The sequence below is a fragment of the Peromyscus eremicus genome, chromosome 17 (genome assembly GCF_949786415.1).
Source record: "Peromyscus eremicus chromosome 17, PerEre_H2_v1, whole genome shotgun sequence".
Lineage (NCBI taxonomy): Eukaryota > Metazoa > Chordata > Mammalia > Rodentia > Cricetidae > Peromyscus > Peromyscus eremicus.
In genome coordinates this window covers 59,210,482-59,231,736 of record NC_081433.1, presented here as the reverse complement: position 1 = coordinate 59,231,736, position 21,255 = coordinate 59,210,482, and the positions used below count along the sequence as shown (strand labels likewise).

General features: G+C 52.5%; 2 protein-coding genes across 13 annotated transcripts in view; one reads left to right on the top strand and one right to left on the bottom strand.

Moving 5' to 3' along the window:
- Positions 1 to 2,057: 2,057 nt before the first annotated feature.
- Positions 2,058 to 16,203, bottom strand: Armc6 (armadillo repeat containing 6). Of its 4 annotated transcripts, none has more exons than XM_059244428.1 (9): positions 16,088 to 16,203; positions 15,385 to 15,495; positions 12,711 to 12,840; positions 10,472 to 10,554; positions 7,594 to 8,167; positions 5,188 to 5,333; positions 4,216 to 4,347; positions 3,787 to 3,924; positions 2,058 to 2,733 (listed from the first exon to the last, which is right to left on the bottom strand). In XM_059244428.1, the coding sequence occupies exons 3-9, from the start codon at positions 12,829 to 12,831 to the stop codon at positions 2,521 to 2,523; spliced, it is 1,407 nt and encodes a 468-aa protein (XP_059100411.1). In that variant the 5' UTR covers positions 12,832 to 12,840; positions 15,385 to 15,495; positions 16,088 to 16,203; the 3' UTR covers positions 2,058 to 2,520. The 4 variants fall into 4 exon arrangements, with proteins under 4 accessions (XP_059100411.1, XP_059100410.1, XP_059100412.1 ...); XM_059244427.1 differs by lacking the exon at positions 16,088 to 16,203 and adding an exon at positions 15,867 to 16,045; XM_059244429.1 differs by lacking the exon at positions 15,385 to 15,495.
- The window catches only part of Sugp2 (SURP and G-patch domain containing 2), a 28,257-nt gene continuing 22,954 nt past the window's right edge, over positions 15,953 to 21,255 (top strand). For 2 of the 9 annotated variants that reach the window (XM_059244425.1, XM_059244424.1), the window contains exons 1-3: positions 16,288 to 16,386; positions 17,921 to 18,033; positions 18,314 to 18,436. In XM_059244425.1, coding sequence (XP_059100408.1) covers positions 18,325 to 18,436 — 112 coding nt within the window. In that variant the 5' untranslated portion in view covers positions 16,288 to 16,386; positions 17,921 to 18,033; positions 18,314 to 18,324. The other 7 variants (XM_059244423.1, XM_059244417.1, XM_059244421.1 and 4 more) reach the window with 6 other exon arrangements.

Sequence of the window (21,255 nt, the reverse complement as noted above, 5' to 3'; positions counted from 1 at the left end):
GTGGCACACACACATTTAATCCAGCACTTGAGAGGCAGAGGCAAGTGGATCTCTTTGAATTTGGGTTATCCTGATCAACATAGCAAGTCCCAGGCCAGCCAGGGCTACATGGTGAGACTCTGCCTCAATATACAAACAAACAAAGAAATAAAATAAAACCCCACAAATTGGCAATGTTTTTCTGATCCCTGGACCCTAGGTGGATCCCTTGCTGCAAGCATCCTGAACACAGCCACGGTGACTTTGAATCCAGACTGAGATAGAGATGATTTCACTCATTCTGAGTCCCAGAGAAGTCAGTCCACTTACCCAGGAACACACAGCAGTAGAAGGCAGGACAGACACACACACACAAACAGGCTCTGAGTCTCTCTCAGCCCATTTCTCCAGCATTATTACAAAGGACATCAAGTACTAAGGAGCAGAAGGGCCTCCTTAAAGGAGGGGACACCTTGTGAGGGGCATCCTCTGAGGAGTCACTGGGAGCTGAGGCAGGGAGGTGACAGGTCTGAGGTGGCCCAGTGCAGATGGGAACAATGGGATGAGGAGGGATGTCTTCAGCCCTTACTGAGGCTCCACCAGGCCTAAAGTTACTCAGTTCCTGGCCTCACTCCAGGGCGAGTGTCCCGTGGAGCTGGCTGCCCAAAGGATGCTGGAGCTGAGGGTGGATTCCTGCCTTCCACTGTGCTGAATGTGTGAAGCCCGGGACTCCTCAGGGGACAGGATCCACCCACAAGGAGTGCGCAGACAGTCAGAGAGACGTGTGAAGTTACAAGCAAGGTGACCTCCGCTCCTTGGAGCTGACCAATCGCCTGTAACTCCAGCTCCATGCGATTCAATGTCCTCTTCTGGCCTCCATGCCTCCTGATACACATACACGTAAACATTAAAACAATCACAAAACAACAAGAGAAGGCTGGGGTGGCTGGAAAATAAGCAGGAAGCTGTGAGGGAAATAGTGGGAAGTGGAGGTGGTCTGTGGGGCGCAAATTGCCTTTGAATGGAGAACAAAAGGAAGTCGGGTAGACTGGGAGTGTGATGGGATGAGAATCACAGGGCCAGCCTTTGGGTATCCTTGGTTTGAAGCCTGCCCATGGTCACACACATCACTGACCCAGACACCAAGTCACCCAGTCTAGGCAATATGAGACTAAGAAGACCCTTCACCTACATCCTGGCAGGTCCCGAGTGTGGAGAAGGGCGGGGTGACCTGGTCCAAGGTTCATGTCTGTCTTTGAGCTGGCAGGGCCTCTCCCTGTCCAGTGGGGGAGGTTTGGATATTTGGGTGGCTGAGCTGGGATAACCCCCTCCTCAACACATGAAAGCAGCCAGCAGCAATAGCTGGTTTCCATGGAAACCAAGAGCCTTCTGGGAAAGGCACACCAGGTCCAGAGCTATGAGAGGGGGAAGGGAAGCCTATGAATATGGGTATGAGGTTCTGAGGCCACTCTGAACCCCATGGGCCCCACAGGTTCAGGAGCAGCTTGGTGACCATGCTGTGACTTCTACTTTGATTTCAGCTGCTTAGGAACCTGTAGAATGTTGGGGTGTGGGAATATGAGATGGCAACAACAGTGTGCATTTCACGTATGGGGAAACTGAGACTCAGAGAGAAGTGGGTGACAGGGTAGGGCTTGTGTCTCACCCTTTCTGGGGTGACAGGTACTGGAGCCAATGATGCCTTGTCTCCCTCCCAACACACCTCAATGTGCGGAAAAACAGCAAGGCTCCCACAAGTCAGACTACCTGCTCACAACCACAGAGCTTGGCTGGGGCTGAGCTTAGTGTCTGCTCCCCAGCGCAGTGGCCCTGACCCAGCCTCAGTGGCTGTGTAGTCTAGGCTGTGTCCCAAATACCTCTAGTACCTGCAGCAACCTGAGGTGTCCAGTGCCCTGTTCTCTCTGAAGCTGTAGTCACAGCCACCACAGAGCTATGAGGAGACCCTCTAAGCCTGCATTGGCAGGCTGCATTATGAGGGACCTGGGCAGACTCTGACTCGGCCAGCAGCACCAGGAGTTCTGGATCCATTTTACATGTAAGAAAAATGAGGAGCAGTGTTTTTAAATTACACTTATTTATTTATCATGTGCGTGCACGCGCACTACAGCGCACAAATGGAGTTCAGTGGACAATCTGCAGGAGTCACTCCCCTCCCCCATGTGAGGCTTGGGGAGCCTCCTTTGGTGGAAGCGCCTCTCCCATGGTGCCTGAACTGCAGCCCTGTGGCCAACCTGTCAGGACTCCGGCTTGCAGGGGCCCCAAACTCCAACAGAATGTTGCAGTTCCATGTGCCCTTTGCCCCAGAACTGCCTGGAAAAACTGTGGGCGGGAAAGGCACTGGAAGGGGTGGGCCACTAGGTCATCACTGCTGCCCGTGGGGACACAGGCTCCAAGGGCTGCTTCTGCCCTTCCCCCACCAATGACCTGCTGAACACACTTTTGCTCTGGGTAGCATGGGTGGGACAGAGTGGCAGGGCACAGAGTTCCCATGTTCTAGAGTCAGAGCTCGCTGAGACAGGGTCATGATGCCAGGTCACCCCTCTTTCCCGTCCACAGTTCACGAAGCTCCACTCGGCAGCCCAGGTCTCGCAATGCAGCCTTGGCCACATCCTCACAGTCCGGGTGGGCAGCTCGGGCTTTCAAAATGAGCTCCTCCGCCCCCAGGTCCAAGATGGGCTTCGAGAAGACCTGGCTGCGCGACACCAGGTTTCGGATCAGCATGCAAGCCTGTTTCTGGAAGAGAGATGGGCTGTGAACAGGGGGACGGGCCTTGGTTGGGGTCCACTCTGACCTTAGTGTACTCCTCAGAACATGAGACATTCAGCAGACAGCTACGCTGGGCCAGGCTAGCCCCCATGTTCTCACATGACCTTCTCAGCCCCATCTCCCACATCTCCTAGGTGAGCACTCAAGACAGTATCTGGGGCGGAGACTATGATTTCAGGGCAGACAGCTACCCATAATCCCGAGGCAGGCCCTGGAGATGCTACATTGAGGCCATGGGTAAAGGGGTGCCAAAGTTCATTTCTCAATGCATCACCCATCTGGGTTGGTTTCAGGAACCTTCGTGGATCTTAAAATCCCTGATGCACAGGCACCATATGCCACAGGGGGTCTGCAGAGAACCAGTTGCTCCCATAGACTGTCCTTACGGCTGGGTGGCTCAGAACACCCGACACAGTCACGCTGTGAGCAGGATCTCGGTATCTAGGAGTGACAGTCAGACATGACAGCACAGATGGGCGGGCGATCCTGCCACGCCAGGCCTCTGGCAGCTACAGAGCCAAGGCCTGTTCCAAAGGAAAAGCAGGTGGGATCAGCTGGTGGAGTGCTTGCCTCGCACGCAATAAATGGGCCTGGGGGGTCTGTTCTCAAAATGAGTGTTGGGGCTCAGTCCTGTCACTACAGCATTTAGCAGGGGAAGGCAGGAATATCAGGAGTTGAAAGTCGTTTTTGTAGTCAATAAAGTTGGAGGCCAGTCTGGGTTACATTAGATCCTGTCTCAAGAAAAAAAAAACAACAAAAACAAACAAAAAAACAGACGAAAGGGAGATAAACAGAAACGGGACAGCCCCAGGCAGAGTTGTGTGCGCATGTGTACTAAAGTGCCCAGGCTGTCTTGGAACTCACTGTAAGGCAGGCAGGTCTTGAATTTGTGGTGATCCTCCTGCTTCTTGGGGACTGGGATCATAGCTACATGCCTGGCTCACCGTGCTCAGACAAGGAGGAGGAGAGGGAGGGGGCCTGCTGTAGTCCGGGCTCCGGTGAGCACAGCTTCTCACTCACCTGGACGCCGGCCTCCCGCGGGTGCGCCTTCATGGCCTGCAGTGCTGCCAGTGCTCCACCACCCTCCACAATGACCCGGCTGTTCTCGGGCTTTCGCAAGGCCAAAACGCAGAGTGCCGCGCAGCTCTGCTCACAGACCTGAGTGTGGGACGGGCAGCTGAGAGCCATGAACAGACAGGTCTCCACCTCCCTGTGTTAGCATGACTGGCCAACCACCCTGATATTCTGCAGCTCCCCTCAGTGGGCCTCTTCTGGCTTGGGTCATAGCAGCAGCGGCAGGCTGGGTGCCCAGGGGTGGTGAGGGCACTGACCCCAAGAGAACCTGATGGGGTGCAGCCTACCAGAAGCACTGCAGCCCTTCACCTAGTCTTGCTGACAGTGAGGTGGCAATCCCTGTAGATCCTGCCCATGTGTGTCTGAGGTGGGTACCTGGGGGCTGGCCAGGTGCCGGGTCATGGCAGCCACAATGGACTCTGTACCGCCTGCCCGGACAATGGCGTCCTTCACATCGTCGTTGCCTGCGATAGCTCTCAGGGCGCTGAGTACTTGTTTCACGAGGTCCTGTGTGGACAGCAAGGTAAGGTCACCCTGGCACGTGTGCCAGCTGCAAACAGGAGGCTTGCTGGATGGTGGGAGGGGGTGCGGAAAAAATTTCTACGGCTGTTTGTTTGAATACATGGTCCTAGGGTCACAGGCCAGCCTGTGACAACAGGATCATGACCCACCATACAGAGAAAGGGCAGTATGGGTCTTGTGGGTGATCTGCCTAATCCAACTCACATGGTAGGGCATGAGATGTGACCCAGGGAGAGCACTGAACAGCCGGAACTGAGGACGGTATTCCCATTTCCTCACTCCTGCTCACTGTAGAGAATGTGCAAGTGGGACCTGGGCAGTGGCTCAGCTGGTAGTGTATTTGCCCCCCATGCACAAGGCCCTGAGTTCTAGCACCCATACCAACCACATTGAGCCTGGGCAAAGTAGCATACATGGATCAAATTCAAGGCCAGCTGGGACTACATGAGACCTTGTAACCCTGCCTCACTCTGTCTCTCTCTCACACATACACACATGCGCGCATGCACGCACACACACTGTCTGTCACCCCAGTACTTGGAAGGCTGAAGCAGAAGGACTGCAATATCAAGACCAGTCTCAAAATATAGTAAAAAGGGCTGTGGTATGACTTGGTGGCAGAGGGCTAGCATGCAGGAGGCTCAAAGTCTCACCAGTATAGGCAAACAAGAAAAAAGGGGAAGAATGGAACCAGAACCCTGAGAGTGCGAGTGGGCCTTCTGCACCTGAACTTTCACCCCTGCCCTCTCCTGAGTGGGATCAGTCTGGCCAGCTGTGGCCTCAGGGGCAGGAGCCCTGGGGAAGGAGGAAAACTTTGGGCTCCACCTGGTGGTCACTGCAGTCAGCCAGCAGGGTCACAAGGATGCCAAGGCCTCCGAGGTCGATGACCTCCTGACAGAACTCATTCCGCACAGCCAGGCGGGACAGGGTGCTGCAGAGTTCGCTCAGGACGCCCGGGTTGTCAGGGAACGCTGTGCAGAGGCAGGAAGTGAGAGTTGGAGATGGGAGGGACCAGGGACAAACGGATGTGTAGAAAGGAGCTTGTTAGTCTTGGGAGAACTCCCCACTTCACAGGCAGGCTGGGGTCATCCAACATTCGCAAGGGAGAACTGGCTCCTGGCTAGGCCTGCCCTGCCCCCTGCTGGCAGCTATTGAAATTGCTCCATCACAGTGAGGCAAATAACTGCCAGACCTGCTCCTGGCATCCTCTAAGTAAAGAAGCCCAGGGCTGCGCATGGCACACACCTTAACCCCTGAACTCGAGGCAGGGGCAGGGGCAGAGGGATCTCTGTGAGTTCCAGGATAGCCTGGTCAACATAGCTAGTACCAGGGCTTCATAGCAAAACAGGAAGGAAGGAAAGAAGGAAGAGAGGGAGGGAGAGAGGGAGGGAGTGAGGGAGTGAGGGAGGGAGGGAGGGAAAGAAAGAAGCCAGTCAAACTATCAATGTGACCTTGAGGTCCCTAGCTGGGAATAACTTTTCTTTTTCTTTTTTTTCCCTCAAGACAAGGTTTCTCTGTGTAGCCCTGGCTGTTCTAAAACTCACTCTGTAGACCAGTCTGCCTGCCTCCGCCTCCCAAGTGCTGGGATTAAAGATGTGTGCCACCACCCAGCTGGAAATGACTTGAAAACACAACAGGAAGTTGGAGAGGGACAGGTGCAGACAAACTTACCGACGATGGTGATGGCTCAACCGGTATCATCTACAGGGATCTGTGGCACTTGCTGCCTATGCCCCACCTAGGACTCCTACAGTCTCCAGAGGCTGATCTGAGTGGACTGTGGACATGGTCATCAACCACACCATTTCCTTTTTATTTTTGGTTTTCCAAGACAGGATTTCTCTGTGTAGCCCTGGCTGTCCTGGAACTCACTCTGCAGACCAGGCTGGCCTTGAACTCAGAGATCCACCTGCCTTGGCCTTCTGAGTGCTAGAATTAAAAGCGTGCACCGCCAAACCTGCCATACTATTTGCTTTAAGTAAAGGAACGAGTGTGGTACAGTGGGTGGGGCTTATCCAATCAGGTAAAGGTTTTGTTAAGTGGGAAACTGAGGCTTCTCAGTGGACAAAAACTCTGCCTGAGGCTGCTGGGAATCTATGGTCTTCCCTGGGGCCTTCAGACTACCAGAATGTGAGCTGTCCTCTCTATACCTGGGGGCTGGAGTGCAGCTTAGAGGTGGGGCCTGGGCTTAGCAGAGAGTGGTTTGTGCTGAACTAATGTTAGCAAGGCCCTGGGCTCCACCACAGCACTGCGGAGCAAGAGACAAGACTGACGTGCTCCCACGTCTGTCCCCCTGGACTGTCTCTAACTAGCCTAATCCAAGCTGCTACTCACAAGCATGGAAGATGCAAACAATTCTTCAAGAAGCTGACTGACTTTGCAGATGGTCAAGCTCCATTTCTCAGCCTCTCTGGAGGTGTGAACAGGGACTGCGACAGCCCTTCCTGTCCCTCAGGGTGAGAACACCACACACAGGCCTAGCCATGGAGCTACAGTCACGGGGCAGGCAGGAACTTATCCTTTTAGCACCCCTGTGCTCCAATTTTCAGGCAGGTTTTGTTGTTTTGAGACTATGTAGCTTTGGCTGGCCTAGAACTTGCTATGTAGACTGGGATGGTCTCAAATTCACCTGTCTCTGTCTCTCAAGTGCTGAGATTAAAGGTATGTGTCACCATGGTGCACTACAGCCAGCTCTTTCAGACATTTCAAATGGATGAAGGGGACAGGCTGGAAGATAGTAGATTTCAGGTATGAAGATCAACATCGTGACTGCCCACAGCTGACTCAGCAGCCCCCTGGAGCTGGACATATGTATGTGCCAAAGTACTTATACATGAGGATAGATAAAAGTGTAGGACAGCTTTGTTAATTTTACAGTGCTGAGGATGGACCCAGGACATCCTGTACCCAGGTAGGTCTCTGAGCGACGCCCCCAGCCCCTCACTGGGGATCCTAGGCAGGGCTCCACCCCTGAGCCACGCCCCCAGCCCCTCACTGGGGATTCTAGGCGGGGCTCCACCCCTGAGCCACATCCCCAGTCCCTCACTGGGGGATTTTAGGCAGGAGCTCCACCCCTGAGCCACACCCCCAGCCCCTCTCTGGGGGATTTCAGGCAGGAGCTCCACCCCTGAGCCACGCCCCCAGCCCCTCACTGGGGGATTTTAGGCAGGGCTCTATAATTGGGCCACCCTCTCAGCACACCCACCCCACTCTTACCAATGCTACTCTTACCTCTGGCAGCCTCAATGAGCACCTTCAGGCCTCTGTTCTCCTGAACAATCATCTTGGCATGCTCATGGGCATGGCCAAAGGGCACTCGGATATCATCATCGAAGGTCATGACCCGCAAGGCCCAGCAGGCCTCCCTGACCACATCAGCATGCTGGCCATGCTGTGTGATAGCAGCAGTCAGCAGGGGCAACACTCCAGCTTTCACCAGACCCTGCCGATTCTGTTCATGTTTCAGGCAGGCATGGCGCACGCAGCGGAGCCCACAGCAGGTGAGTTCGGTGTTGGCAGCATTCTGTGCCAGCGTGGCCACGAGCAGCTGCAGGCCCTGGGCGTCTAGGAGATCAGGCTGGCCATCAGTCAGCACAGCCAGAGCATTGAGAGCCTGGAGCAGAAGGCCCTGGTCGCTCGTGGCAGCGAGCTGCCAGGCTGCCAGCAGGATTGGGTAGGCCCCCTTCTGGGCTGCCAGGTAGCGGCTGGCCTTCTGCTGCCTGCACTGGTCGCAGAAGCGGGCAAGGTGGGCTGATACCTCCTGGGGCCGAGGCCCAGTCAGGGACTCCTGCAGATCACTGAGAGCCTGCAGAGAACGTCACAGGGTTAGCCTGCTGCCACTAGGCTCTGAACCTCAGTGAACCTCAACCCCCAGAATCTGGGCCCAGGATGGCTAGATCCATCTGGAAATTTCTATACCTACACTGCTATTTTAAGACAGGATCTTGTGTGTGTGTGTGTGTGTGAATACTCTCAGAAGTCAGAACAGAAAATAGGATCCCTCGGAGCTGGAGTTACAGGCTGTTGAGAGCCACACAATGTTGGTGCTGGGAACTGAACCCGGGTCCTCTTTAAGAGCAGTAAGCACTCTTAACTGCTGAGCCGCCTCTTCAGTGTCCAGACAACGTCTTGATATATGGCCCAGGCTGGCCTTGAAATTACGTTGATTAACCTTGCCTTGAACTCACAGCAAACCTCCTGCAACAACTTCCTGAATGCTGGGATCCCGGGTATGAGCCACCACACTAAAGTGAAAAAAAAATCTTTGATTGTTATTTTAGGTTCTATGGGTGTTTTGCCTGCACGTCTGTCTGTGCACCACTTATGTGCTTGATGCTCGAGGATGGCGGAAAAGATCACATCCCTGGAAATGGAATTACAGATGGATGTGAGCTGCCATGTGAGGGCTGGGAACTAAACCTGGGTCCTCTGTAACAGCAGCTTAACTTCAGAGCCAGCTGTGCAGTCCTCCTGCTCCTGCTTTTTTTAAGAACTGGGGATTGAGTGTAAGGCTTCACGCGGCGGCACGTGCTCTACCACTGAGTTACAGACATCTCCAGCCCTCAATTTTTATTTTTTAATTTTTTGTTAAAGAAACTTTACTTATATGTCAAACACACCCACATACCCCACAGCACGCATGCAGACAGCAGAGAACAACTCATGGGAATCAGGGCCCTCCTCCATCAGGTCAGTTCCAGGGATCGAACTCAGGCATCAGACACGGTGGCAAATACCTTTTCCCGCTGAGCCCTCTTGACTCCTTTTCCAATAGAGCTGAGGCTAGAACCCAGGGCCTGCAGGCTAGACATGTGCCCTATCACTGTTCCACACCTGTAGCTTTAGAAGCCCTGTGTACCACGGGTCACACACACACCACATAGAAGTGCCAGCCACCTCAGCGGCCCTGCTAAGCAGCTGTACTGGGACGCCACCAAGAAGTCCCAGTCAGAGCCGCAGGTGGGAAGCCATTAGAAACACTGCAAGGGCTGCTGCAGAGGGTGAGTGACCAGGGTGCTTGGGGAAGGAGAACCTGCCCATCGGGACAGCTCCCTCTCATCCCAGTGAAGCCACATCACACACAGATTTCTCAGATGCAGTTCTACACCATCTGGGGAATTATGAGAAAAACAACAAACACAGAGCTGGCCGGTCTGAGTGGCAACTGGCATGACCTCAGGATGCACCACAATATGAGCCAAAGCTAAGTCGACGTGCCCAGTGCTCTGAAGTTGCTGGCAACATGCCCATGAAAGGGGGCTCAGCCGAAACCAGCAGCCCAGGGGTTTGGTTTGAATTCAGCTACCATGACAAGCAGAGACACCTGTTGGCAGTCCTGCCCAAGCTGGCCTTAGGAACCTTGGCAGAGTACATTACATGGAACAGACGACTGAAACAGCCAAGGAGCCAGTGAGGTGGCTCAGTCTCAGTGAGTAAAGGTGGGTTCAAAGCTCAGGACCCACAGAGCAGAAGGAGACAACAAACTGCTGAAAGTCGTTCTCTGACCTCCAGACGTGCATCTCAGCATGTGTGCTCCCCCCATAAGAATTCTGCTGTAAACCAAGTGGTGGTGGCGCACGCCTTTAATCCCAGCACTCGGGAAGCAGAGGCAGGCGGATCTCTACGAGTTTGAGGCCAGCCTGGTCTACAGAGCGAGTTCCAGGACAACAGAGAAACCCTGTCTTGAAAAACCAAAGAATTTTGCTACTGTTGTGGAAACAGGATTGTATTATGTGGCCCTGAGTTTTTTAAAATAAAACTCAAGGACTGGGAGATGGCTGGGGGGTGGGGGTGGGGAGCACTTGCTGAGCAAGAGCAAGGATCTGAGTTCAGATCCCCAGAACCCACACGAAGCTGGCCAGAGACCCTTCGGCAATGAGATCACACATGCATTGTGTGTCTCCAACATGTCCTCAAAGTAGCTCAGCTGTCCCCAGAGGCTGGGCAGCCCTCACATGGACTTGGGACACATGACTGTAGACTCTACTGGTCACAAGATGAACCAGCAGACACAAGACCACTAACATTCAGACCCTGATTTCTGCCATACGGGACACGGGGAAGAGACCCTCCAGACCATCCCAGTGATGAGGGAGACAGCTGCTCCTACCTGCAGGACATCGTGTGTGGGCTCCTGGAGGCTGTCCAAGGACGCCTTCGGTGCGGTCTTCACGATGTTGCTCAGATCAACCCCTGCAGAGGGGAAGATGGGGCTGCTGGAGAAGGTGACACCTACCCTCAAGTCCCTCAGGTTAGGAGGTCCCTGCTGAACGCTTGCTTCCAGGGTTCTTCCCAACAGTCCCTCTGCTGCACAGGCCAGCCACAGACCGCAGACCATGTGTATGCCACTGCTAAGCAAGGCTACGCCACACGTGGGTAGTAAGGTGGTAGATTCTGCCTGGTAGACGGATGGGGAAGGACCCTACAGAGCCTCTCCCTTTGAACTCTCCCCTACTGGTCCCATCTGCATCTCAGCCTCCTGAGGCCCCAAAGGCATCCCTTCTGTGGTAGGCACTTCTTGCCTGTGTGTGTGTGTGTGTGTGTGTGGGGGGGGGGGGGTTTAGGAGGTTTTTTGTTTGTTTTTGAGATAGAGTCTTACTATGTAGACTAGGCTAGCCTCAAATTCAGAGGTCTACATTCTTCTATCTCCCAAATGCTGGGAATAAGAGAGTGTGTCACCACATCAGCCAGAGGGTAAGTGTTTTGAGGTCTTATCTTGTCATGTAGCCCAGACTGACCTCAGCTCCCCAGCACTGAAGTGAGCTGGCAGTAGTGGTGCACACTTGTTATCCCCACACTGGAAAACGGAGGCAGGAGGATCAGTGTTTAAGCTAGCCTTACCTACATGAGTAAGAGGGTAGCCTAGGCTACATGAATCAGTCTTAAAAAAAAAAAAATAAAATTAAACAATAATAAAGATAAGGAAGAGCTGGGATCACAGACATGTACCACCATGCTGTGTTTTGTTCAAAACTGTATGGGTGTTTGTGTGTGTGCATGTGTTGGTGTATGCATGTGTTCATGCGTGTAGATGGTCATGGGGGGGTTCATGTGTGTAGATGGTCACATGGGGGTGTCATATGTGTGTAGATGGTCATGTGGGGGGTGTTCATGTGTGTAGATGGTCATGTGGGAATATAGATGGTCATGTTGGGGGTGTTCATGTGTGTAGATGGTCATGTGGGGGTGTAGATAGTCATGTGGGGGGTGTTCTGTGTGTGCATATGGTCATGTGGAGGGTGTGTGTTTGTGTGTAGGTGGTCATGTGGAGGGTGTGTGTTTGTGTGTAGATGGTCATGTGGAGGGTGTGTGTTTGTGTGTAGGTAGTCATGTGGAGGGTGTGTGTTTGTGTGTAGGTGGTCATGTGGGGTGTGGGTGTATGGTCATACAGGGGGTGTTCCTGTGCAAGGGTCATGGAGGCCCAGGGTCAAACTCAGGCATCATTCCTCAGGAGTTGTAATCCTTCTTTTAGAGACAGGGTCTCGTTGGAACCTGGAGCTCACCAATTAGGCTAAACTGGCTGGCCAGCAAGCCCCAGAAATCCACCTGTCTCCACCTCTCAGTGCTGGGATTACAAACATACCCCATTGTGGGGCTGTGGAGGTGGGTGTGGTATGGTGTGCATGACTTAAATCCTGGCACTCAGGAGGCAGATGCAAGTGGACCTCTGTGAGTTCCAGGCCAGCCTGGTCTACTGAGTGAGTTCCAAAACAGCTAGGCTATAGAGAGAAAAATCCTGTCTCAAAAACCAAACCAAACCAAACCAAAAACCAAATAAACAAAAAAAACCTAGCCCCCTCCCTACCCCCACCCCGAAAAGCAAAAACAAACACACCCTATCATGGTTTTTTTGATGTGGGTTCTGGGGACAAACTCAGGGCAAACTCATCAAGTTAGCAAGTGAGTAGCCTCTCCAGCCAGGCTCCCAGTGTTTACCTCATTGCCCACAGGGCACCCCATTTCTGTGCTCTGGAGCAAACATTCTTTCTTAACTTCCGGCTGACCCCCCTGGTCCAATAGAGAGCAAGACTGAGACTGGAGATAAGAGGAAATGGGGTGTGCTCATGCCTAGCACCCAGCCTCCACCAGCGGCCCGGCACACACGTGGTCACACTCACCTTGAACCTCTGCTCCTTGCCATGTGGCTCGACTACCAGCACCGCCACCGTCACCCTGCAGCCCTACCATGCTATCCTCTCCATGACTCACAGCTGGCTCCATGCGGTTCTAAGGTGAGGCGGGGTGCTGGTGATACACGGACACAGGCAGGGATGGGGTCAGTAGCACCCCCGTTATGTCAGGCTGAGGGCTGTGGCCTCTAAGAGCCAGTACTGAGCCCACCACCTTACCCTGTGATTCAAACTGCTCCACGGCTTCTCGAACAGCCTCCTCAGCGCCCATCTCAAACTCCTCAATGTTCTCCTGCACTGCAGCATCAAAGGTTTCCTGGGTGATGCGCTTGGAAGCCATCCCTGCACGCTGAGTGGAAAGGAACATCTGGTCAGGAGACAGCAGGCGACGGAGGGTCTGGTTACCCTAGTGGAGAAAATGCCACTTGGGCACGCCTGGATCATGGTACTAGAGAGGCAGAGACAGAAGGTCCTGGCCAGTGGGAGGCCAACCTGGGAGGCTACACAGTGAGACCCTCTCTCAAAAAGCCAAAAAGAAAAAGAAAAGACCTGATGGTAAGATGGCTCAGCGGGTAAAGGACCGTGCTATCAAGTCTGAAGACCTAAGCTCAGTCCTAAGAACCAACATGGTAGAGAGAATGGACTCCCAAAAGCTGTCCTCTGACTTTTTTTTTTTCAGGCCATGGCATTTGCAGGCCCACACATACAAAATAAAATGAATAAAACATAAAAGAAAAAAGAAGAAAAGGGCCGGGCGGTGGTGGCGCACGCCTTTAATCCCAGCACTCGGGAGGCAGAGCCAGGCGGATCTCTGTGAGTTCGAGGCCAGCCTGGGCTACCAAGTGAGTTCCAGGAAAGGCGCAAAGCTACACAGAGAAACCCTGTCTCGAAAAACCAAAAAAAAAAAAAAAAAAAAAAAAAAAGAAGAAAAGGTCACTTGAGGCAGCTGCCAGGCCACAATGACAACCATGAAAATGCTCTTCTCACCTACACCACCCTCACCTCTCCTCAGAGCTTCTTTTCTTGATTTTGAGACAGGGTTTCTCTGTGTAGCCCTGGCTGTCCCAGAACTCACTCTGTAGACCAGGCTGTCCCAGAACTCAGAGATCCGCCTGCCTCTGCCTCCCGAGTGCTGGGACTAAAGGCGTGTGCCGCCACCGCCCGGCTCCTCAGAGCTTCTAAAAGTGCAGAAGAACTCAGGCTGTCACCCTAGCACTTGGGAAGCACAGGCAGGTGGATCTCTGGGAGTTCCAGGACAGCCTTGTCCACACACAGAGGTCCAGGCCTGCTGGGGCTACACAGTGAGACCCTATCTCAAAACAAACTTGGCTTTCAGCTAAATTAAATCCCTCTTCCCTTAAAAAAAGAAAAGAAAGAAAGAAAATTATTGTGTCTGTTTCTTATGACATTATTTGTGTGGGGGAGGGCATGTATAACCCCTGGCACAGATGTGGGGACTGGAGAACAGCATTCAGCTGTCGATTCTTTCCCCCACCATGTGGGTTCTGGAGATTGAACTCAGGTTGGCAGGCTGAGCAGCAAGCACCTTCACCCACTGTGCCATCTCACTGGCCCCTGGATCTCATCCTATCTCACAGTTAAGTACAATTTTCTATGTAACTGTGCACAAAGACAGCATTATACAGTAGCTTACACTAAGGAGGCCTCACATGAAATACTGAGGTAGGAGGGCCTGGAGTTCAAGACCAGCCTGGGCTACACAGTGAGTTCCAGGCTAACCTAGGCTACATGAAACCTGACCTCAATAAACAACCCACCAAAGATGGGGGAAAAGGCATTCACTTATATATCAAGGCGTAAACAGAATACAACAGATGACAATGTTATTTGGCAGTGCTGGGGATGGTGGCCAGGGTCTCGCATGCTAACATGTTCCCCCACCAAGCCTGACTGTTCTCTAATACTAGTTAATTTAAATTCTTAAAACCTGCATTTTATACAGGTGTAAGTGCTGGCTTGCATTTGCTGTGTGCACATGCAGAGGCCAGAGAACAACTTGTCGGTTCTCTCTCACACGGGGTCCTGAGGACTGAACTCTGGTCACTCGGTTTGGCGGGCAGCACCCTAACCTGACAGCCACCTCCCTGGCCTGAACTCAGTCAGTGTGGTGGTACATCTGTCATCTCAGCACTGACTCTGTGGGGTCAGAGTTCAAGCTCAGCCTGGGCTACAAGAGGCTGTCTCAGAAAACAACAAAAGCCCATCCCACAAGTCCTCTCATCTCTACATGTGGGTCTCAGTGTACATGACACACACACAGTAAATAAATGTATGAAAATAAACTTTGAAATTCACACATACACTCTGGTATGTGTGGTTTGCTGGGCCTCATGGTACAAGCCTGTGATCTAAGCACAGAGGAGGCTGAGGCAGGAGGACTGCAAGCTCCAGGCCAGCCTGGGCTACAGAGCAAGTTCCAGGACAGCCAGGGCTACAGAGAAACCAAGTCTTGAAAAATAACAACAAAAAAACAAACAAACAAGCCAACCTAATTCCAGCACACTGGAGGCAGAAGTGGTGGACCTCTGTGAATTCCAGACCAGCCTGATCTACATAGTAAGACACTGTCTCAAAAACAAAAAACAAACAAACAAAAACAACTAAAAAAATATTAGAAACACACTGGTTCAAGCAGTCCCACTCTCCCATTCAATTATTTCTTCTGTTTTGTTTTCTATAAGATAGGGCCTCATGTAGAGCTGACTGTCTTCTAACTTGCTTTGTAGCTAAAGCTATATTTGAACTCCTGACCCTCCAGACTCTTTCAACAAACCCCTGGTTTATCTGTTGTTTTTGAGGCAGGGTCTGGCTACACAGCCCAAACTGGTATGGAACTCGCAGGAATCTTTCTGCCTCCGCTTCTCGAGCTCACCACAACGCCTGTTCTTGCTGTTTCGTTTGGTCGTTTTTCTTCTAAAAGTCGGTCTGGCTACGTAGCCGAGGCCAGTCTCGAACTCACAGCAGTACTTCTGCCTCTGCCTCCCTAGAACAGGAATGACAGATGCACCAACCAAGCCTGCTCCATCATCATTGTATCCACGGCGGACCTTCGTCCCCCGAACCCAGAGCCACACTGACAGTCTTGCACGCCCTGTCCTCCTTGCTCTACTGCCTAGAATGCAACTGAACACGCAGCAGGTACCCAGCACACAGCTGCCGCACGAATGAACAGTATCAAAGAAAAGAACGTGCACCCCGGAGAGGCGAGGCATTTGGTCCCCAAGAATCTTTAGTTCGATTCTCTCCTTCCATCAAACCAAGTCCCTGAGGGTCGCGCAGACACCCCCAGCCCGACCCCGCGACGCCCACTCCCCTCTGCGCCCACCGCAGGACCGGGCGGCCGGCGTTCCTCACCGGGTCTGCACAGCCACGTGGGGGGGAAGGGTGGGGCTCGCGGTTGCCGCCCGAGGCTCCGCCTTTGGCGCCTTCCGGCCACCGTATGCGCGCAAGCGCAGAGGCACCGCCTCGCCTCGGCGTCCCTCAACCGAGAAGCTCCCTCCCGGAGAACAAGGGCGACCACGAACACAGGTAAAGCGAAGGGAGCCACGGAGCACACGTGGGTCTGGAGCCCTCACCGCTTTTTCCGCGCTGCTTCTACCTATCGCTTCCCCTCAAAAGGGGTAGTTTTCACCTCGGTAGAATCCGCCCTAAGAAGCGAGCAGCGCGCCTGCGCGAGAGAGCCAAGATGGCTGCTGTCGACGCCTGCGCATGAGGGCCTAGGCGGTGGCAGCCAGCGCTTGCGCACCAAGGCGAGGCGGCGGCTTGCGCCTGCGCTCCTCGGCGCTGCGGAAACCGTTGGCTTATTTGCATCTCCCCGCCTCGCGAGGCGGCGGGTAAGGAGCCTGAGGCTGCGGCGGGGGCGGCACCGCTCGGGGTGAGGCCTGGGCCCTGGCGACGAGGGAGGGCGGGCCCCGGGGTAGGGCGGACTCCGGATGGCCCCAGGGCCAGCGCGCTTCTCGGGCCGGGCTGGCGTCCATTCATTCTGCTGGAGCTCGCAGCCGGCCGTGCGAGCTGGGCGTAACGGCGAACGGGGTTTGCGTCGGGCCTCGAGCGGCCGGAACCGCTGCAGCCTCCGTGGCTGCCCGTCCCATGGATGGGAAAACTGAGGTGCAGACAGATTAGGTACCTTGGTTAGATCTCGGGACCACCTGACCCGGAGACCCTGCTCCTAACCACCGAGGACAAGGGCCGCCCTATCGTTTTTCTGGGGCGTGGGGAAACTGGATGGTCGTTATAGAAACGACCAGAAGGCAGGTTTGTCTCTTGAGTTTGGAAGTGTCGTGACGCAGGCTGTTACTGATACAAATGCTGCCTATTTTTTTCCTACTTATAGAATGTGTCCTCATTCCCAGTGAGTGCCCTGTTGGTTCAAGACCAAGGTACCTGACCTTGGTTGGTTCGCTTCTTGAAGTCTGCTTTTCTCCTAACGTCTTTTTCTTCCCTTTTTTTTTTTTTTTTTTTTTTTTAAATTAAAGGCAGGGTCTCAAGCTGAGTGTGACGCCTCACACCTGTAATCCCAGTGCTCAGGAGGCAGAGACAGGAGAAAACTCACTTTCGATGCCAGCCTAGTTTACATGTTAAGTTTGAGACTAGTCAGAGAATATGTGGGTAGATCATATCTGGATCCCTTCTACTCTACCCTGCCACAAAAAAAAAAAAAAAAAAAAAGAGTAAAAGATAAAAAGACAGGGTCTCCACGGCAATGCACACCGGTAATCCTAATACTTGGCAGAAGCAGGAGGATCAGAGTTCAGTGCCAGTGCCAGCGTGGACTACTCTCATGTAGTAGCAAAAAAAGAAAACCATGCACACACAAAACTGGGTTTTGCTGTGTAGAATATGCTGGCCTGGAACAGGTAGCCCACACAGGCTTTAAACTTGCAATCCTGTTGCCCACCCCTCTAAATTTTGGGGGTTACACATGCATACCACTAGGTCCTTTCTTGGGGGAGGGCAGAAATTGATGTCTGGACGTGGATTGGCTAGTCTGGCTGGCCACCGAGCTCCAGGGATCCTCCTTACTCCTCTAACTCAGCACTGAGATTACAGGTACATGTGTCCTTGTGCCCCACTTTTTTCTCCTTAATTTGTGTATTTCTGGGTACGTGTTTGCCAGAGCACATGGGTAGAAATCGGAAGACAACTTGTCAGGTGGCAGGTTGCACGCAGGCCATCAGGCTTGGCCCCTTACTGAACCATCTCAGTTCCACCCCTCCCCCCCTTTTGAAAAGATTTTATTTATTGGGCTGGGTAGAGGCAAGTGGGTAGGTGGAAGCCAAAAGAAGTTGTCAGATCCCCTAGAACTGGAGTTGTAGGTAACTGTTAGGTGCCCAACGTGGGCACACACTCTTAACCACTGAGCCACCTCTCCAGTCCCTCAGCCCTTTTTTCGGGTTCTCACTATGTAGTCTTGGCTGGCCTGGATCTGGACACTCCATTGCCTCAGCCTCGTAAGTGCTGGCATCAGTGGCCTGCAGGACCACACCCAGCTCCTCCTGTGCTGTAAGGACAAGGCTCTCGGGTATGTGTTGAAAGAAGCAAAAGAGCTCTTCTACTAAGACTAGCTCAGAGTGCACAGTTGTAGCTCATTGTCCTCTTGTGAAAATGTCATTCACTCATCCAGAGGGTTCTCAGGGTAAAGTGAGCTCTGGGAAGCCCTTTTCCAAACTGAAGTCTGGGTGGTCACACTTTTCCCAAATATCTTTTTTTCAGGCCATTCTTCCAGTTCGGTTACCCTGTTTTTGGTAGTGGTTTTGCCCTGGGGCAAGCTGTCTTGATTAGTGTGGCTTCTCTCACTGTAGGAGAGAGAAACATGGCGGCAAGGCGGATGGCACAGGACTCTTTGGATACCGTATTACAGGAGAAATCTAAACGGTATGGGGATTCTGAAGCTGTTGGCGAAGCTCTCCAGCTTAAAGCTCAAGGTAAGTTAAGATGCTCAGGAGGGCCACATTGGATTATAATGCTCTGGGTGCAAGACAAGCAACTCTGATCTTTGCTGGATTTGCCAGGAGGAGATTACATTTTCTTGTGGCCCACCTGCCAGTTAAATCAGTGTGCAGGAGGTGCTATTTTCGGTACGTAGAGCACGTCAGCCAGATGCCCTGCCATGAAAGACTTTGAGAGTGTTTTGGTGTTGGGGATAACCCAGGCCTTACTCATGCTAACATACATACTCTGCCACTAACTACACCCTAGCCTCTACAGAAGGGTTCCTCTGTGTGTGTGTGTGTGTACATTTGCACTCAGAGGTCAGAGGACAGCTTACAAAAGTTGACTGTGGGTTCCAGGGGTCAAACTCAGTTGTCATTCAGGCTTGGGGCAAGTGCCCTTACTCACTGAGCCATCTCAACAGCTGTCCCCCTTTTAAGACTCTGCCTCATCTCCAGCAAATTGGCTGGGACTAGAATCTTAGTTCTTGCAGGCATATCTAAACCACAACTCGTGGATCGCTATAGATGTAGTCCAACCCAAACTCATAAACTTACTGAAAACGTTAAGAGTTGTCATTGTTACAAAAACAGAGGAGATTTTAGGTTGATTAGTTCTCTAGTGTAAGTTTTGTAGATTTTAAGACTGTCCCCCTTTCAAGGCTCTGTCTCTCAGTGCTGGGGTTGCAGCTATGTACAGCCATGCCTGGCTTTTTGTGGTGGTAGGAACTTGAACTTGGGTCCTCTTGCTTGTACTGCAAGCATTCTTACCCACTGAATCATCTCCCCAGCCTCCACACATCACATCGTAATTTCCTCAAGAAGACTAGCGGGGCATTGTGTTGTGGTACATACTGAGGAGCCTAGGCAGGATTCCTGTGAGTTTGAGGCCAGTTTGGGCTATATAAGGAGACCCTGCCTCAAAAAGAAACAGAAAGAAAAACTGATTAGCGGAGGAAACAGTAAACCTTACAGCATCTGGGTGGTTCTGGAACAAAGCTGTATGGTCTCTCAGCTGTCCATAGGCTTCTGCTCTATTCTGTACATTTCTCTTTTCTGTAAACCAGGGCATGGGAAATGTATGATACAGCCATCGTTCCTGCCTCTTAGCTCTGCCACCTTGACTGCACCAGGACCACAGTCAGGGCCAAGGGATTCCAGTTTGTTTCTTGCTGGTGGAAATTCATGTCTGCCCTCCACCCCACTCCCCACACTCCCCACACTCCTCTTAGCGACAGCCCTTGAGCACCAGGTGCTGACGCTTCACATATGGTGAGAGTCTGTGAGGATGGCATTTCCCACTGTGTTTGTGTTCCTGCCCATTGTATTGCCCTTGTTGGCACCCACCTTCCCCCAGTGTGTTATGTATGTGCATGGGGTGGTGGTGGGGTGGTGGGTATGTGTGTGTTGTTTTCCTAAACCCAGGGCCAGAAATGTGTGAAACAAGGGCTCTGCTACTGATCTATCTCCTTCCCTCAGTAATGACAGTGCCCAGTGTGTACAAAGTGGGTGCTCAGTAAGTCTTAGCTGTAGAGGGGAACTTGTGTTTGCCCAGGAGTGTGGATTTTTGTGTTTTCTTCCATTTCTCTGCTTCTTGGTACCTGTCCCTTTTCTTGCCCCCCCTTTTTTTGTGTGTGTTGGTGATGTTGTGTGCAGGTGTTCATATTTGTGTGTGGGAATTCACAGGCATGTATGGTGACGAAAGGTTGACATCTGGTGTCTTCCTTAATCACTTTCCACTTTGCTTTGCTTTTTAAATATTTATTTTATTTTTAAATTACATGTTTGTGGGTCTGTGTGTGGGTATGTGCACCTGAGGGACAAGAGAGTCACTCTGAGTGCCAGAAGAGGGCATCAGCTTTCTTGAGCTGGAGTTGCAGACAGTTGTGAGCTACCTAATGTGGGTTCTAGGACCTGAACCCAGGTCTTCTGCAAAAGCAGCAAGTGCTCTTACCACTGAGCCATCTCATCTCTCCAGCCTCACCTTGCTTTTTTTTTTTTTTTTTTGGTTTTTTGAGACAGGGTTTCTCTGTGTAGCTTTGCGCCTTTCCTGGAACTCACTTGGTAGTCCAGGCTGGCCTTGAACTCACAGAGATCCGCCTGCCTCTGCCTCCCGAGTGCTGGGATTAAAGGCATGTGCCACCACCACCCGGCCTCACCTTGCTTTTTGAGACATTTGGAGCTTGCTGATGTGGTTAGATTAGCTGGCCGGTGGGCCCCGAGACCGTCCTGTCTCTACCTCCCCAGCCCTGGGTTCATGGTCTTGTGCTGATGTGTTAATGTGGGTCCTGGGATGTGACTCAGTTCTTGTTTGTGCAACAAGCACGTTGCGCACATCTCCCTAGCTTCTGCCCGTCACAGTCTCATTCTGTAACCCAGACTGGCCTCAAACTCACTGTATAGTCCAGGCTGGCCTTGAACTCTCAGTCCTCCTCCCCTCATCTACTGAATGCTGGTCTTCTCGGTGTTTGTTACCAGACCTGAGTCTCTTTTTGTCAGATTCCCCCCCCCCCCCTTTTTGTAGATTTTGTTTAAAAATCCAACTGTGAGAAAGCTGCCCGAGGCCTGCTGCCGCCATAGATGGCGTCTGTGGGCAGCTTCTTGCAGCGTTTGTGTACGAAAGGAACTGCAACAATATCTGCACCCCCTCCCATCCTGGATGACACTCTACTCTCTGCCATAGCCCCACTTAGTGTAGCTTCTTCTACTCCTACCTGCTCTGTCTCTGGTTCAGCCCTAGAGACAGATCTAATGACCACTCAGGCCTTTCTACCACATTGGGGTCGGGTGCCAGGTTGTTGCCTGCTCGGCTG

Coding starts and splice junctions, on each gene's coding strand:
- Armc6 (XM_059244428.1), bottom strand. CDS start 12,831: ATGGCTTCCAAGCGCATCACCCAGGAAACCTTTGATGCTGCAGTGCAG. Junction 5,334..7,593: donor GCTCATTGAGGCTGCCAGAG/GTAAGAGTAGCA, acceptor GCCTCTGCACAG/CGTTCCCTGACAACCCGGGC. Junction 3,925..4,215: donor GGCACCTGGCCAGCCCCCAG/GTACCCACCTCA, acceptor TCCCACACTCAG/GTCTGTGAGCAGAGCTGCGC.